Source organism: Danio aesculapii, chromosome 5 (assembly GCF_903798145.1).
Source record: "Danio aesculapii chromosome 5, fDanAes4.1, whole genome shotgun sequence".
Classification (NCBI taxonomy): domain Eukaryota; kingdom Metazoa; phylum Chordata; class Actinopteri; order Cypriniformes; family Danionidae; genus Danio; species Danio aesculapii.
In genome coordinates, this window is record NC_079439.1 from 32,381,649 (window position 1) to 32,397,497 (window position 15,849).

Below are 15,849 nucleotides of genomic sequence, written 5' to 3' on the forward strand. Positions count from 1 at the left end.
TACACCCAAATTTATGTCACAGAAAAATATTAAATGAAATTTGTTTTTGCAATATTTTGCTTGGATTTAATTGTATAATCTTTCTATTTCTAAATATGTTTGGTGACTAAAATATTATTTTAATAAATATATTTGTAAAAAATCTGTTTTGTTTAAATGCACTGAGAAATGGATAAAAAATTGATAAAAAGTGTTACCAAATATACCAAAAAAATAAATAAAGTGTTACCAAAAAAGAGATCTGTTAGGGGTGTACTCAGTTATCAGGGTGTTCGTGGGGTCTTAAAAAGTATTAAAAGTTGATGAATCAATGTAGAGAAGTGAAGGCCCTTAAAAAGTATTAAAAAGTCTTAAATGCTATTTTGCAAGGTATTAAATTTGATATTATTTATGAATATACAATGTATGGTTGTATGCTAAAGTTAGTCTGAATTAAATCTGCGAATATCAGGATGCCTTGTAGTTTATAAAATCAATGAAATCCTACTAGATTTCACAGCATGCTGCTATGTTTACTGCATTAACCAAGGCAACACTATTATTTCTGCAGTATTATAGGCACCAACCTGCTGAATTAGCAAGATTTAATAGATTTTTATTCAGTACATGAATAATGTTTTAGTTCTGGATTAGTTTCTTACATTAATATTTAGTAAATATATTGTAATTTAAAATCTCGCCAGTGTTTATAAGGTTGGTTATAAGGTCTTAAATTTATGGAAAGAGTCTTAAAAGGTATTGAATTTCATTTTTTGATTCTTGTATACACTCTATTTATGCTTAGCATTGTATATATTATGTATATATTTGTGTTTCACGGTTTATGCATTTTAACATATATATATATATATATATATATATATATATATTTTTTTTTTCCTTCTGTTTCAGGTTCTGAATCAAGTGGAGACACCATCACATCTCCTACCTCAGAGAACTTGGATGCATATAAAGAACAGGAGGAAAAGACAGCCCGGGGGCCGCTGCAGGAGCATGTGTTTGCCGAATGCTCCAGGGAGAGGATTCTGGGATTGCTGGCAGCTATGTTACCTGCAACCAAACCGGTAACAACTAGCTTCCAGAATTGTTAAAGAATAGTTGCAAAAGGTTTAACATATAACCTGAAATCTGTTTTGTCTCTCATTCATATTATACCTCTGTATAAACATATACTAATATACACCTTATGAATGTGCTATAGGGCAGCCCGCTGTCATTATCCAGCCTGAGCCCCATCCTGCCTCTGCTGTTCAGAGTGGTGATCTCCAACGCTGGCTGTCTGAATGAGACGTATCACCTGACCCTGGGTCTTTTGGGACAGCTTCTGTTGAGGATCTGTCCTGCGGAGGCTGATGCTGCTGTGACCGAGGCTCTGACAGACAAATTTGAGCTGCTTACCCTTGGTGATGGAGCAGCACTTGATGTCGCTGGCTGGAAGACCACACAGTTGCTCTTCAGTCTGGGAGCTGTGTGTCTGGACAGGTATGGTGTGATAGGATGTTCAACATACGGATAAAAAAAATATGTGTTTGACTTGAATAGGGAGATTGAGCTGATTCCTGGTTGCAAATTTTAAAACTCACCATATAGCACTTAATTTATTTATTAATGATTCTTAGTATTGTTTTGTGTTGGAGTAATATTTCTTTCATACCATTCATTTGGAAGAATGCATTCAGTTGTGCATAATAGTTGTATTGGCTCATTTTATTAGTCTTGCTGTGATAGCAGTACATAATATTTTACTAGTTTTTGCAAGATTCTAGTATTTAAAGGCTTGAATTAGCTTAACACAATAGTTTATTTTTTCCTTTTTTTTCTTTTTATAGAATTTTGTGTAGACAACAGCATCGAGTAAAACATAAACAGAATACAGTATACTTAAGGGACAAAAGAAAGAAGAAAAAACAAAGCAGCAGTGTGGTCTTATTCAAAACAGTATTACAATATTGCAGTATGCACAGTTAGGGATAAATAGTAGACTTATAATCAATGCCAAGACAGAATCCAAGAAATGTTCCACAACTTCTGAAATGACTTGGATTTTCCTTTTAATATATGTCCAATCTTTCCCATAATTATGTTTTTTTTTAATCAGGATTATCCAGTCTTTGACAAGAAGGGGTTCTGTCCCGAACCATTTATTCATAATTAAATTTCTCCCTAGTATCAGTAGAGGTTTAAAGACATCTGAATGAATAATGTTTCAGAGAAAGGGGAGGGCAGAACACCTAGTAAGCACATTAATGGGGAGGCGGTAATCTTCTGTTTATGTAATACAGCTTGTCGCAACCAAAGGACATTCCCAAACACGATGAAAGAATATGCCAATACTATTATTGCATTTCTGACATTGAGGTGAAACAGTGTTATTTATTTTACTATATTTTTGGGGGATATATAAGCTCTATGTACAATATTATATTGCAATTCTTTAGATCTGTTGCAGACTGAAATATTCAAGGGTAGTCTGATATCATCCCACACATTTTCATTAATGTCGCATTTTAAGTTCTTACTCCATGTCTTCTGCAATGAAATCAGTGTAAAATTTGGATATAAAGTGCTTAACTTCAGTAGTTTTAAGAAAGAATCTATCCAAAAAGAAATGAGAGCTATTCAAGGTGAAATTCAACAATGGTTTATTCTGTAGCAAATCTGGGGAAAAAGAATCTTACATTAAAAAATTATTACAGAAAATGCTTTTTCTGTTAAACATCACATCAACATCATCATATTTAAAAAAGGGTTAAGATTTCATATGAGGACTAATAATTTTGCCCTGTAAACATTTTATAACAATATATAAGATATAAGGGCAGCACGGTGGCACAGTGGGTAGCATAATCGCCTTACAGCAAGAAGGTTTCTGGGTCAGTTGGCATTTCTGTGTGGAGTTTGCATGTTCTTCCTGTGTTCGAGTGGGTTTCCCCACAGTCCAAAGACATGTGGTACAGGTGAATTGATAAGCTAAATTGGCAATTTGGGTTTCGGCTGGAAGGGCATCCGCTGCATAAAACATGCTGGATAAGTTAGCGGTTCATTCCGTTGTGGCGACTCCAGATTAATAAAGGGACTAAGCCAAAAAGAAAATAAATATACAATGAATATATAATGTGTTTTTATATTTAGTTTGTGTGCGCATGTGTGCGCGTGTGTGCACGTGTGTGCGTGTGTAATATCACACAGCATATTACAAATACATTTAAAAACGTATTAATTTCTAAATCTAAATTTATATAGAAAAAAAGTTACCATAGAAATATTTCTCATTTTAATTGCATAATAACTAAATAACCACAGTTAAAATGAAACATGTATAAAAACAAATCTTTAAAAACTAAGGAAATGTTGCTAACATGTATCTAAATAACAAAAACATAATTAATTTACTATAAAGTGAAAACAGAAAATATATAAATAAAATGAGTTAATAAATAAACTACTTTTTTAAAACTGCTTACTTGGTGGTAATAAAACAAACTGGTTGGACGTTACTGTATTTGCACAAAATGATACAGTATATTTCATATAACAGCTCTGAATAGGTTAAATGCATGGCTAGTGGTTTTCAGCCAATGATGAACTTCTGGTGAAAGCTTTATGTGACTATTTTCAATTTCATAAAGTTCCTTGTACAGCATCGATGTTGTAATGTAATTAAGTCACATTCAGTTAATTAGACTTAAGCATTTAATTAGTCGTTAAAGCGTAAAAAGAGACGCAGCAGCAGGCCAGTTTAAACGCAGCAGCAGGCTAGCACAGATATACTATTGAAAATACTAGGGTAAAATTTATTTCCATATTTTAAACACATACGACATAAGGCGCGAGGAAATAGAATTTAATGCAGTGCTTCTTGTTTGGTCTGATACCCCCTGTATACCGTATCTCAGCCAGGCAGTGAAAAGATTGCTGTTTTTTTAAGAAATCAGATCTTAAATGCTGCAATTTTTGTATGGGATGACATTCAACCTAAAGCCCTGGGGCTGACTAACTGAAATTAAAAGTTTTTGTGCGTATACGTCATTTAAATGATTGTGCTCATCATCTGTCTTTTCATTATTACAGTCGTATCGGTCTGGACTGGGCCTGCTCAGTGGCGGACATCCTACGAAACCTGAATGTTTCTTCCCAGTGGTGCACTGTTGTGGCATCTTTCACTGATCACTGCATCCTACAATTACCACAACATCTCAAGAGAACAAACCTCTTCACACTGCTGGTGCTCGTGGGCTTTCCTGAGGTACGATAAAACCATTGATATTTGATAAGCCTTTTCACACTGTGCTTCACCCTGGATTATCATCATTCTTACCTCCTGATTGTAGGTGCTGTGTATGGGGACTCAGGCTGTGTTCATCGATAACGCCAACGAACAGCACAACATGATTCTGCTCAAACACTTCACAGAGAAGAATCGAGCTGCTGTGGTGGACGTCAAGACTCGCAAGAGGAGAACAGGTGTGATAAGAGCTGTCAGCAGGTTCTTTATGCTGATCACACTCATCTGTCAGATAGTCTCAGCTGTAAAAATACCAGCACTGCCAGTCAGTTTAAAATCCCATGACTGTCATAGATACATAAACACACCTTCATTTATGAAGGGTGTGGGTGCTTTACACTTGAGTTGCCCGTTTTTGTGCATCTTGAGTAAACCTCTAAGGCTTTAAAGATAACCGAGCAAATATTTGGCCACAATTCTCATTTCTCAGTAGTAAAACAGTCATGTGCTTAAAAAAATAATGCTTTTTTTGTGTGTTTTTAAATTTCAGTTCTGTCAGTCATCCACTGAAAACATGTAGGATTGCTGATTATTATGGTCATTTTTTCCTTTGAAACCTGAAAGCAATAGTTTAGCCAAACATAAAAATCCTGTCCAAAATCAAACATAAAGTACTCAGGGGTAGCTTAAATAATGTGTCGGTACTCTTTGGGCAAGGTATTCATCAGAATAAACAGCAATAGTCTGTTCAAGGCACTTGAAAATGTGGAAAAGAATGGTAAAAAATTCTTTATTCTAATGGCTTTTCCCTGATTAGCCATGTGAATAAAGGCTTTTTAATATTTTTTAAACATTTTTGAGTGCCTTGGACTAATTTTTGCTGTTTATAAAAATTCTTTCATTTTCTCACCATCCACTTGTTCCAAAACTGAAGCTTAACTTGCAATTTACTCGCCCTCAAGTGGTTACAGACCTTAGGGAGTTTCTTTGTTGTTAGTGTTGAACACAAACTAAGATATTTTGTAATAAGATATTTTATAAAAATGTAGAAAGCATGTAGCCATTGACTTTCTAGTACAGTGCCTTATGGTATTGTTTTTGTGTTGTTCATTAGTTTTTTTCAAAAGTGTTTTATATTTTATTAAAATTTATTTTTTAGATTTATACAATTTTAATCAAATATTTGCTCTGATGTTCTAACTAAAGTGTGAAAAAATAATCACATCTGCATGAGTGAATTATTTTGTGTATGTAATTTAAAAAACTAAACTATTAATTTAGTGAAAAATACTGTAGAGTGTTTTTAACTGGGGTTGTCAATGGTCAATCATTGTCAATCAGGTTTCAACTTTCTTAAAAAAACATCTTTTGTTGAGAGTTAAGTTAAAGTTCTGCAACCACTTGAGAATAAGTAAATGGTGAGTTAAGTTTCTTAATGGTGAGCAAATGTTTGTGTGAGCAATACCTTTAAAATTTTCACTTCCAGCCCTCATTTAAGGGATTCTTATTTTGGGTTTGCACCAAACGCATAGAGAACGCATGAATTGGATGACTTTCTTTACATTACTCCTTTTTGCCTCACACAAGTTTTCTGTTTAAGTTGAACTGGTTAAATTTTGAAAACTCGATGTAGCGGACTTCCACACTTTCATTGTAATTTGCAATTCGTGCAAAAAGAATTTGTGCATTTAAATTCACTTTGTATCTTATTAACTTGAAATAATCAAAATTCTCATTTAGTGTGAACTAGGGATGTCCTGATCAGGTTTTTTTTTGCCCTCGAGTCTGAGTCATTTGATTTTGAGTATCTACCGATACCTAAACCCGATCCGATACTTCCATAATGCATAAATAAAGATTAAAGAAGAACGAAGAAACGGATCCAGGATGTTTCAAATTTTTTATTTAATTCACCTTATTTTAACATTCAACAACTCTGTTGACAAACAGCACTTCTGTGAGGTCGCTTGAACAATCAAGTAATGAATAAAATCAACTCTTCACTTTTGGACTTTATTGCAACAGTAAATATAAAAAAAATAGTATAAAACAAATAGTACCTCAACTTAAAATACCCGGCAGGCTATCCCAAGTTTACATATCTCACAGTTTCTATGTCAATGTTGTCATCATCAACTTTATAATACTTCCAGACTGCAGACACACTCGTGCTTCCCTTCTCTACTTTGCCGGCAATTAGTCAAGAGTGTCTCTGCAACAAAGTGAATAAAATTTAAAAATAATAAGAAAATGTATATATACATATATATTCGAGTCCTGATCGGGAGGTGACGTCCAATTCCGATCGAATCTGAAACCGCATGATCGGGCCCGATTTCCGATCTGGACATCGCTGAATCCAGCATTACAGCTTTTTTCCTGAAACACCTATACCGTATGCCGCTTGAATTACAAATCAAGCAATAGTTAGAAAATGTATTAATGTGACACTTGATGTCTACGTTATTTCCTCTCAGTGAAAGACTACCAGTTAGTCCAGGCCCATGAAAGCAGCAGCAGGAATGATTCAGAGTCTCACGAGGGTCAGGCTTTGTCTCCGAGCTCGGCCCACCTGAGCCACTACCTGAAAAACTTCACCTCCATTGTGAGTTTCCTGCTCCAGGCCGGGGTGGAGAGCAGTGCACAGGATGCTGTGGAAGCCACCTGGGTTCTCTCTCTCTCACTTAAAGGACTCTACAACACTTTAAAGGTATTTTTTTTTTCTTTATTTAAGTATTTCATTTTAAATTCGCTACACACCTTAGCATTGGAGAAATCAGGATGATAATGTATTAACTTATACAATTAATTACAGATAAATAATTATAATAATTTTAGCTTAAAAGGATAGTTCACCTAAATAAGAAATTGTGCTCACTGTTACTCTTTCTCAAGTGTTCCCATACTTTTATGAGATTCTTTCTTCTGTTAAACACAAAAGCGGATATTTTGATGAAAGCTGGAAACATGTAATCACTGGCTTCGATAGTCAAGCCAAGTCAATGGTTACAGCTTTCTTCAAAACTTCGTACTTTGTGTCCAACAGAAGAAAATCATAATGGTTTCAAACAAGTTAAGGATAAGTAAATGATGAATTTTTGGGTGAACTGTTACTCTCAACACACTGACCTGACCATACATCAAATATATGTGCAGACACATTTCAGAACATTCATGTTATTTATACACACACTGGCAACATTAAAAGGAATCCTAATAATCCTTAAGTAATTGGAATGACTGCTCAACTTCACTAAAAGCCTTCATGTAAATACGCCAATCAATCTAATTGAGCTAGCTTCTAATGTTAATGCTTAATAAATATAAGCAGCACAGGACAATGATTCATGTGCTGCTTGTCTACTTATTAGGAGCAAAAATAGAGACATATTAGAGAATAAAAATTGATGGTAGTAAACTAATGTATGCAGCCAGCAGAAAAGTCTGTATATTCGTGTGGTATATGCATGCCAGAAGATCAAATCTGAAATCAAGCTTGAGGCATAGAAACACACATCAACCTAATTATTACATAATAATTATTTAATGTTCATGTAAACACAGTTTTTTTAGACTTAGCAGTCAGAATGATTTCAATTCAGTTGTCAATGTAAATGGCCATTTTAATGTTTTTATATTAGTTTTACTGTTTTGAAATTCTAAATGTTTGATTGGTGGTTTGTTTAGTTTTTGGCGTTTGTTAGGTGTTGCCAGGTTAGTTTTTTAAATGATAATGGCTTCTTTTGTACTGTATACTTACACTGTATAAATTGTGAATTCTGGAAAAATTGTGTTTTATAATATTATTAAATGTTTATTATTATTTAAAACTAGAGTAAAGCATGTTGTCAAACTGTTGTAAAAAATTGCGATTAATCAATATTTTGTGGCTCCAGTGTGATCCTTAAAGGTGCTGTATGTACGTTTTTTACTCTTTTGAAGCATAAAAATACCATAATATGTTTGCAGATATTTAAAGAACATGATAAGTAAACATTCGTGCTTATATGAAAAACAATGATAAAGTAAGATATTCTGCTTTGAAAATGTGTGTTACGTGGCGGAACATCTGTTTTTGTTTTGGTCCCTTTAACCTGTCCAATTCCAGTTTAGCCAATTATATTTCAGCACCCCGGGTTGCCTTGGTGGAAAACAGTGTATTTGAATCATTCAGTCAGGAAGGCTCTAAAAGTATGTGTCCACAACCGAAATATGACCTTTGGTGGACAGTGTTAGAATCCGAAATGAGACGCAGATTTAGAGTTCCACATGAGGTTATTAATTAGCAAATAATATAAATATTACGAGTGTAATTAGGTGAGCAGGTTGCGTGGTAACCACGTGTCTTAACAACATGCTACATCATGAGATTTGCAGTGATAAGCAATTTTGCTGTTTGCACCAAACGAAACGCGACAGAAATTTAAATACAGCCATTCAGAAGCCCAGAATAGTGCACTTACTGCACTCTAACAAAATGGTAAGGTTTACAATCTAATTAATACATATTAAACCTCTTTAACATTATTAAATGTGCATGCTGAATCACTGATATGTGTTGGCTTGCACCGAGTCACAGTTCTAAAGTTTAATTTCAAACGGTTCAATTTATTTTCAAGATCTGAGGTCAACTATCTGCTGCTGCTTTCAGTAGTATTGCAATAAATGTCATGTAAAATGGCATTCAAGCTGTTGCTTTTATTTAGAACACGACTTAAATCAGCCTTTAGGCTAGATAGTCAGGCTCGTGCCTGTTGGTGTCGTCAATCTGGCAACCTGTGCTTGCGTGTGTTTTGAAGCAGGCGTGCAATACCTAATTCAACCACTGGGTGTCAAACTTGCATACTACACCTTTAATGTGTTTCATCAATTGGTTAATTATACCAAAAATCATGTCCTCTATGTCTTACAGAAGCATGGTGTGGATCAAGCCCAGGAGGCCCTCCAAGGCTCTGGCCTGATGCAGCTCCTGGTTCGAAAATGTAGCAAAGGCACCGGCTTCAGCAAGATGTGGCTTTTGCGAGACCTAGAGATCCTCTCTATCATGCTGTATTCCTCCAAGCGAGAGATCCACTCGATGGCGGAGGACGCGGACACTGAGACTGATGGAGAGAAGGAGAGAGAGAAGGAGCAGGACTCTGACCACTCCAGCTGCTGCGCTGATGATGCTGATCCAAACAGACCAGATCCACTGGAAGGACTGGACGAAGAGACCAAGATCTGTTTCCAGGTCAGCCTATAGACACCCTGCATTTCAGCAATTTGATACTGTGTTGAATGTTGTAATTGCTTTTCAATAATTATGAACTTGAGGGCAGATGATTCACTGAAATGCAATGAAGAGATGATTATGTGGAGGAAGAGTTATTAAGAGCTCTAATATTATCTTGTTAGATTACCCATGATGCTCTTAATGCCCCACTGCACATCCTGAGAGCCATGTATGAGCTTCAGATGAAGAGAACAGACTCTTTCTTCCTTGAGGTGCAGAAGAGGTGAGTACACAGTCAAGGCTTAGAATTTGTTCCCAGTAATAATGTGAGCATATTTTGAGCTCCAAAATGTTCTTACCAGAATACCAGAACTTAATATAAGAAAACCTCAACATTGTCAGAGATATTTATGTACATTTCAAATGATAAAAATTTACTGAAATTACACAAATCTTTTGATACTTAAAGCCATGTTATTTTCTTTTGTAAATACCATTTTAATTAAGTTATTTTTAATGTAATATTATATATATTTTGCGTTAACTTTCACAACACTAATTATACATGTTTTTCTCTGCTTATGCTGTGATATTTCAGTTGCTTTGTATAATGTTTAAAATGCATACATTTATTTTTTAAATTAAATTATTGATCAGTTTAAGAATAATAGTTTTTTTATTACTACCAGTTAGCAGTGTTAATTTTGACAGCAAATTCTGATTTAGTTTTAGTCTTAGTCTTTTGACTAAAATTCCTTTTTAATTTTATTCATATTTTAGTCTTCTGAATTATTTTAGTTTTAGTCTAGTTTTAGTTGACTAAATCTGCTGTAAATTTAATTGACTAGAATATATTTGGTTTAATTTAATATACAATATTAAAATATTGTATACATTTATTTAAAATATTTCTTATTAAAATATAGATTATAGCTTTTCCATTAAAGAGCAAAAATTAGATATGCATTGTTTATTCATATCATAAGTAATATGTCAAATTATGTGTCAGCAATCAATCCACATGTTATGTAAACAGTAGCTGTCTGAAAATGCAGGATTGTGCATTTTTTTAGCAAACCTATTATTTTAACGAGGTAAACTACTAGTTTTTTTGACCAGTCTGTTGAACATTTTCAAGCCATTAAATCCTTAAAATGGCTTAAAATAGTTTAAGTCCACTTTGCAATGTCAGTCTATAGCAAGCTTTACTGTTGTAGTTTGTGTTACAGTGCATGGTGCTCAGCTGTATAGCACTGAGTAAATAAGGAGAATAATGACATGACTGGCAAATGATAATGTGTTATCTTGTAAAATGTGCACTCAGTCCCATGGCTGTGTTAACTCACAAAGAGGAATTATAAATTGAAAATGTACTTAAAAAATAAAAGTGCGCTTCACTTCAAGGCAGTTTCGTTATCTTGTGTTGTATGCGACTCCCTGATAAGCGGAGATTATAGCACTACAGTATCATTACATCCTTACAGTAAGAAATAATCACATCGCTGAATGATGTCCAGAAATAAAGGAGTTTTTATTTTGTGGTAGAGGTACATTGTCTGCTTCTGCTGCAATTGTCATGCCATTTACAGAGCGTGAACCTAGCGCGAGTTAGCTACACTGTAGCCGCAGCTAAAATGAAACGTGAGGAAACAACTCCTCACGAAGATGAATGCCATGATTATATGACCTTAAGATTGACCGATTTAATAGCTTTTAATGTACAATCTCACTGAGTAAATTCTCTAAAGGTCAGCAAGAGGCTTTAGCGTTTCAGTTCATGGAAAGCACACACACGGGTAAATAAATAAAAGAGTTTACCTTTGCTGAATTTTGGAGATATATCCAGCTGCAGGCCTGCAGAACCACACACGTTTTAGGCACACACGATCTAAGCAAACCGTATATGGTTACGATGGATGTTAATGTTATTAACGTCTTCTTGGACGTCGTTATCGATATATTTTGATATATATGGTTAATAAATATTGTACACAATAAACAATAGTGTTTACTTTATTTCACAAAGATTACGATCGAGACGGGCGAATGGGGGGAACGTTTCCGATCACCATTCAATTATAATAGACTGGACTGTTTTCTACCAGTCATCATAGATGATCAGTCGTTATTGTTCGACAGAGTCAATATAGCAGATACTCGTTTGCTGGCCTTGCTGAAAGATCTAAATTGGACAGGTTTTATTTTTATAATGGATTCATTTATAATAAAGGAGATAATAGCAAGTTAATATAGGCAATAATACATTTTATATGTAATAAAAATCTTTTTACATGTAATAAATGTTTAATACTATATTAATATTTTACTCAAGCGATTAAATAGTGTGTATTTGCTTAATTTTCTAATAACTTTTTAATTAATGATTTCCCACATTAAATACTGTAGTAATTTATAGTAAGCAATGTATTGTTTTTAACCCAAAATTTAGCAATAGAAACAGATTAACTATTAATAATTAATAAAAAAAATAATAATAAGTAAATATATATATATATATATATATATATATATATATATATATATATATATATATATATATATATATATATATATAACAGCTGTGACAGTTTAGTAAAAGATCGTAGTTAATAATCAGATCGGTTAAGATAATCAGTTTATAACTATATTATATATTGTTTAAATGATTAACTATAGTAATTCATTTTTAATGTGTCACATTATTGTTTGCTTTTGATATTTTACAATATCACACTTGTTTAACTAAGTATGATAATATTAAGATCCTAAAATTTGTTTATTACACTTAATCCCACAATTAGACGGTCTATTATGTTTTCTTTGTGTATGTGGACACATGAATAAAGTCAAAAGTGTCTTTAACCAATTATTTTTATTTACATAATTTGAGTTCAGAAACTGCAGAGATGTAAAATGATCGTTGAGATATAATAATAATAATAATAATAATAATAATGACTGAGATGGGAAATCATATTTGTGAAATTCAATAGGTGGCGATAATGCTAAGGAGTTAGTTATTTACCATATATGGTTTGCCTAAATCGTGTGTGCTAGATTGTCTGCCTGAAACGTGTGTGGTTCTGCGGTTCTGCAGCTGGATATTATTGGAATTTTGGGATGATTCCCTGGCATGCTGATGTCACTTTAGATGTTTTTTTTTTTATCAGTTTTTATCAGCTATTTCCAACCCTCTTTTTGTCTTGACATCAAATGTGAATCTTCTCAGCTGTTGTTGCCCTTTCACTGTTGTTTAATCAGACATACGCCCCTATGGAAGATGATGTAATCGCATCCCGCGTCTACTGTAGATCTGCTACTTTTTAAATGTGCGTGTGTACGTCATGCATCACACACCAAGATTAATTCTGATTGGATATTTTCCCAAAAAACGTCCCTCAATCACATTCTCATCTCGTTTTCATTGGTCAAATTTTTTTTTTATTATAGTTGTCGTCTTCATCACTTAATTTTATTTAGTTTTCGTCTAGTTTTTGTCGGTAGAAACTTTTCACAAAAATTTTGATAAAAAATCTTCGTCAGCGAAATAAACACTGCCAGTTAGTTATGTTTTTTGTTAGTTATGTTTTTTGCTGTTGAAATGTTATGACTATACTTTAAAGTGTAAATCATTTTAAATAAACATTTGTGTATAATTCATCAACTTTCTCTCAAATAGTCCTTTTCTGTAAAATGTCATCTTCCAGGTTTGACGGCGATGCTATAAAAACCGACGAGACTATTCGTACACTGGCGCAGAAGTGGCAACCATCTAAAAGACCTCGTTCTGATGAAAGAAGCACAAAGGCTGTAGATACTGATATTATTATTGTGCCCTGTGTGGTAAGACTAAGTTCAAAATTTTACGTCCATTTTGTGATTGAAGTCAATACTAAATCAGTTTTTTGACCCTCAGTCTAAACCCACCCGCTGTGAACGAGCCACAGAAGAAACGAATGTGGTCACGCAGAAACTCATCACTAACACAGAGAGCGATCTGCAGCTGAGTTATGCCAAACAGCGGCGCACAAAAAGCTCTGCTCTGCTGCACAAAGAGCTGGATGCCCGCAGTAACAAGGCGGTACGTCAATATCTCTTCAAGGTGAACGAGGCTATTGCTATCCTGTATGCTCGGCACGTTTTGGCGACACTGCTGGCCAACTGGCCGTCTGATACTCCCATCAGAGAAGAAGACTTGGAGCTGAGTGGAGCTTCTCACATGGCCTACATACTGGACATGCTCATGCAGCTCGAGGAGAGACCCATGTGGGAGAAGGTGAGAAGTGACAGAACAAAACATTTAAAATGGGGCTGTGCAATATGACAATATATATATATATCGTATAGACAAAATAAAAAGTTTGTCGTGCATCGTTTATGCTATATATTTTATGCTCGTCATATTTTATATTTTGTGCTCATTTTATATATTTTATGCTCATCATTTCATGGTGTCAGAAAAGGCATTGTTCATGGTAATACTTTTTCATTATATGGGTGCAATATTATACACCATTATGGGGATGAAGACCTACGTGAATAACAGCTTTGTGTGAAAGTTGCCATCTTGAATGCACAATGTTTATGTTTGTATTTTATTAATATTTATTAATGGATGGGTGGATGGATGGATAATTGGATGGATGGATGGATGGATAGATAGATGGATGGATAGACGGATGGTTAGATAGATAGATAGATAGATAGATAGATAGATAGATAGATAGATAGATAGATAGATAGATAGATAGATAGATAGATAGATAGATAGATAGATAGATAGATAGATAGATAGATAGATAGATAGATAGACGGATGGATGGATGGATGGTTAGATAGATAGATGGATGGATGGATGGATGGATGGATGGATGGATGGATAGACGGACAGATGGATAGATAGACGGATAGATGGATAGATAGACGGATAGATGGATAGATAGACGGATGGTTAGATAGATAGATAGATAGATAGATAGATAGATAGATAGATAGATAGATAGATAAGATAGATAAGATAGATAGATAGATAGATAGATAGATAGATAGATAGATAGATAGATAGATAGATAGATAGATAGATAGACAGACAGACAGACAGACAGACAGACAGACAGACATACAAAAATGTATATAATTAGTATGGTTATCATATAAAATGCAGTAAATTGTAAAGAAAAAAAAATGTATTCCATGGGCCTCTTGCTATCAAAAACCACAGTGTTTTATATTTTTGAGCCAAATCTCAAACTGTCCTATGATGTAACTGTCACAGTTTAAATGATCACAGCTGTTATAAATTAGAAACTGTGAAATCATTAATGAATACCTCAACATAATTTTACTACGGTCTATTTTAGTAAAAAGTAATCATTTTTTCATCCATACATTTCTAAAAAAACAGACATTTGATATGTTTTGTAACTGAAAACCGTGTCCTCTTGTGTAACGCTATATGCTCATTTTGAATCAGCAATTCCTCTGAAAACCTAAATTATTGAAGGATCCCATGACTGAAGCCCCCATGTAAAGAATTTGTCTCAGAATTTTTCATATTTTTGGAACCACTATAATTTTAAAATGTTTTGTTGTCCTTTGGTTTGACATCCTTATTTATTGAAAATATCCAACAAGTCCATCAAATCTTAATAAAAAATATTCTTCATAATTTCATATAAAATAAATAGCATTATATGAAGACAAATAACCAACAGTGAAGATAAATCACTCTCACTCTATTTGTATATTATTAAGAGTGGTTTTACTTAATTTTTGCTATGCCACAGTAAAAAAAGTTAAAGAATTGATATAGTTAATGTCCCCTTATATTTTCCAAAACATCTCGCTTTAAACTACATAAATATAACATATATAGCATTTTTACTGCCTATTTGTAAACCACCCATGTATTTTGAATGTTGGAATTGTCAGATCTTGCAGAAAGTTCTAAGGGGCTGCAGCCAGAGCATGCTGGGTAATCTGTCACTGACTGCTTGCCAGTTTATGGAGGAGCCCGGAATGGCAGTACAAGTTCGTGAGTCCAAGCACCCTTATGACAACAACACTAACTTTGAGGTAACAATCCATTTTCTTTCTGTGCACTAAATCATTGAATTCTGTTTGAGTTTTCAGGTGCGTTCAATTTCGTTCTTTGTGTTGTCTCAGGATAAGGTCCACATTCCTGGTGCAATCTTCCTGTCGGTGAAGTTCGACTCACGCTGCCACACAGAGGAAGGATGTGACGAGCTCCTCATGGCCAGCAGTAGTGACTTCCTGCAGGACCTACACACGTTCAGTGGCTCTCACCAGAAATGGACTGACTTTGAGATTCCAGGTGAGTTTGAGAAAGTTGGAATGTTCATAAAAACTCAAGACCTCCACCTGATTGAAATGCTTTGGCATGACCTCAATA

At 34.2% G+C, this 15,849-nt stretch overlaps 1 protein-coding gene across 1 annotated transcript in view; it reads left to right on the plus strand.

Annotated features, from left to right (window-relative positions):
- Window positions 1–15,849, plus strand: part of zzef1 (zinc finger, ZZ-type with EF hand domain 1) — a 79,009-nt gene that overhangs the window by 39,679 nt on the left and 23,481 nt on the right. Inside the window, exons 39-49 of the mRNA XM_056457944.1 lie at window positions 892–1,064; window positions 1,202–1,482; window positions 4,072–4,246; window positions 4,332–4,464; window positions 6,703–6,935; window positions 9,138–9,455; window positions 9,620–9,720; window positions 13,145–13,280; window positions 13,354–13,713; window positions 15,369–15,512; window positions 15,603–15,771. Of these exons, the coding sequence (XP_056313919.1) occupies window positions 892–1,064; window positions 1,202–1,482; window positions 4,072–4,246; window positions 4,332–4,464; window positions 6,703–6,935; window positions 9,138–9,455; window positions 9,620–9,720; window positions 13,145–13,280; window positions 13,354–13,713; window positions 15,369–15,512; window positions 15,603–15,771 (2,223 nt within the window). The remainder of the gene's footprint in view (window positions 1–891; window positions 1,065–1,201; window positions 1,483–4,071; window positions 4,247–4,331; window positions 4,465–6,702; window positions 6,936–9,137; window positions 9,456–9,619; window positions 9,721–13,144; window positions 13,281–13,353; window positions 13,714–15,368; window positions 15,513–15,602; window positions 15,772–15,849) is intronic.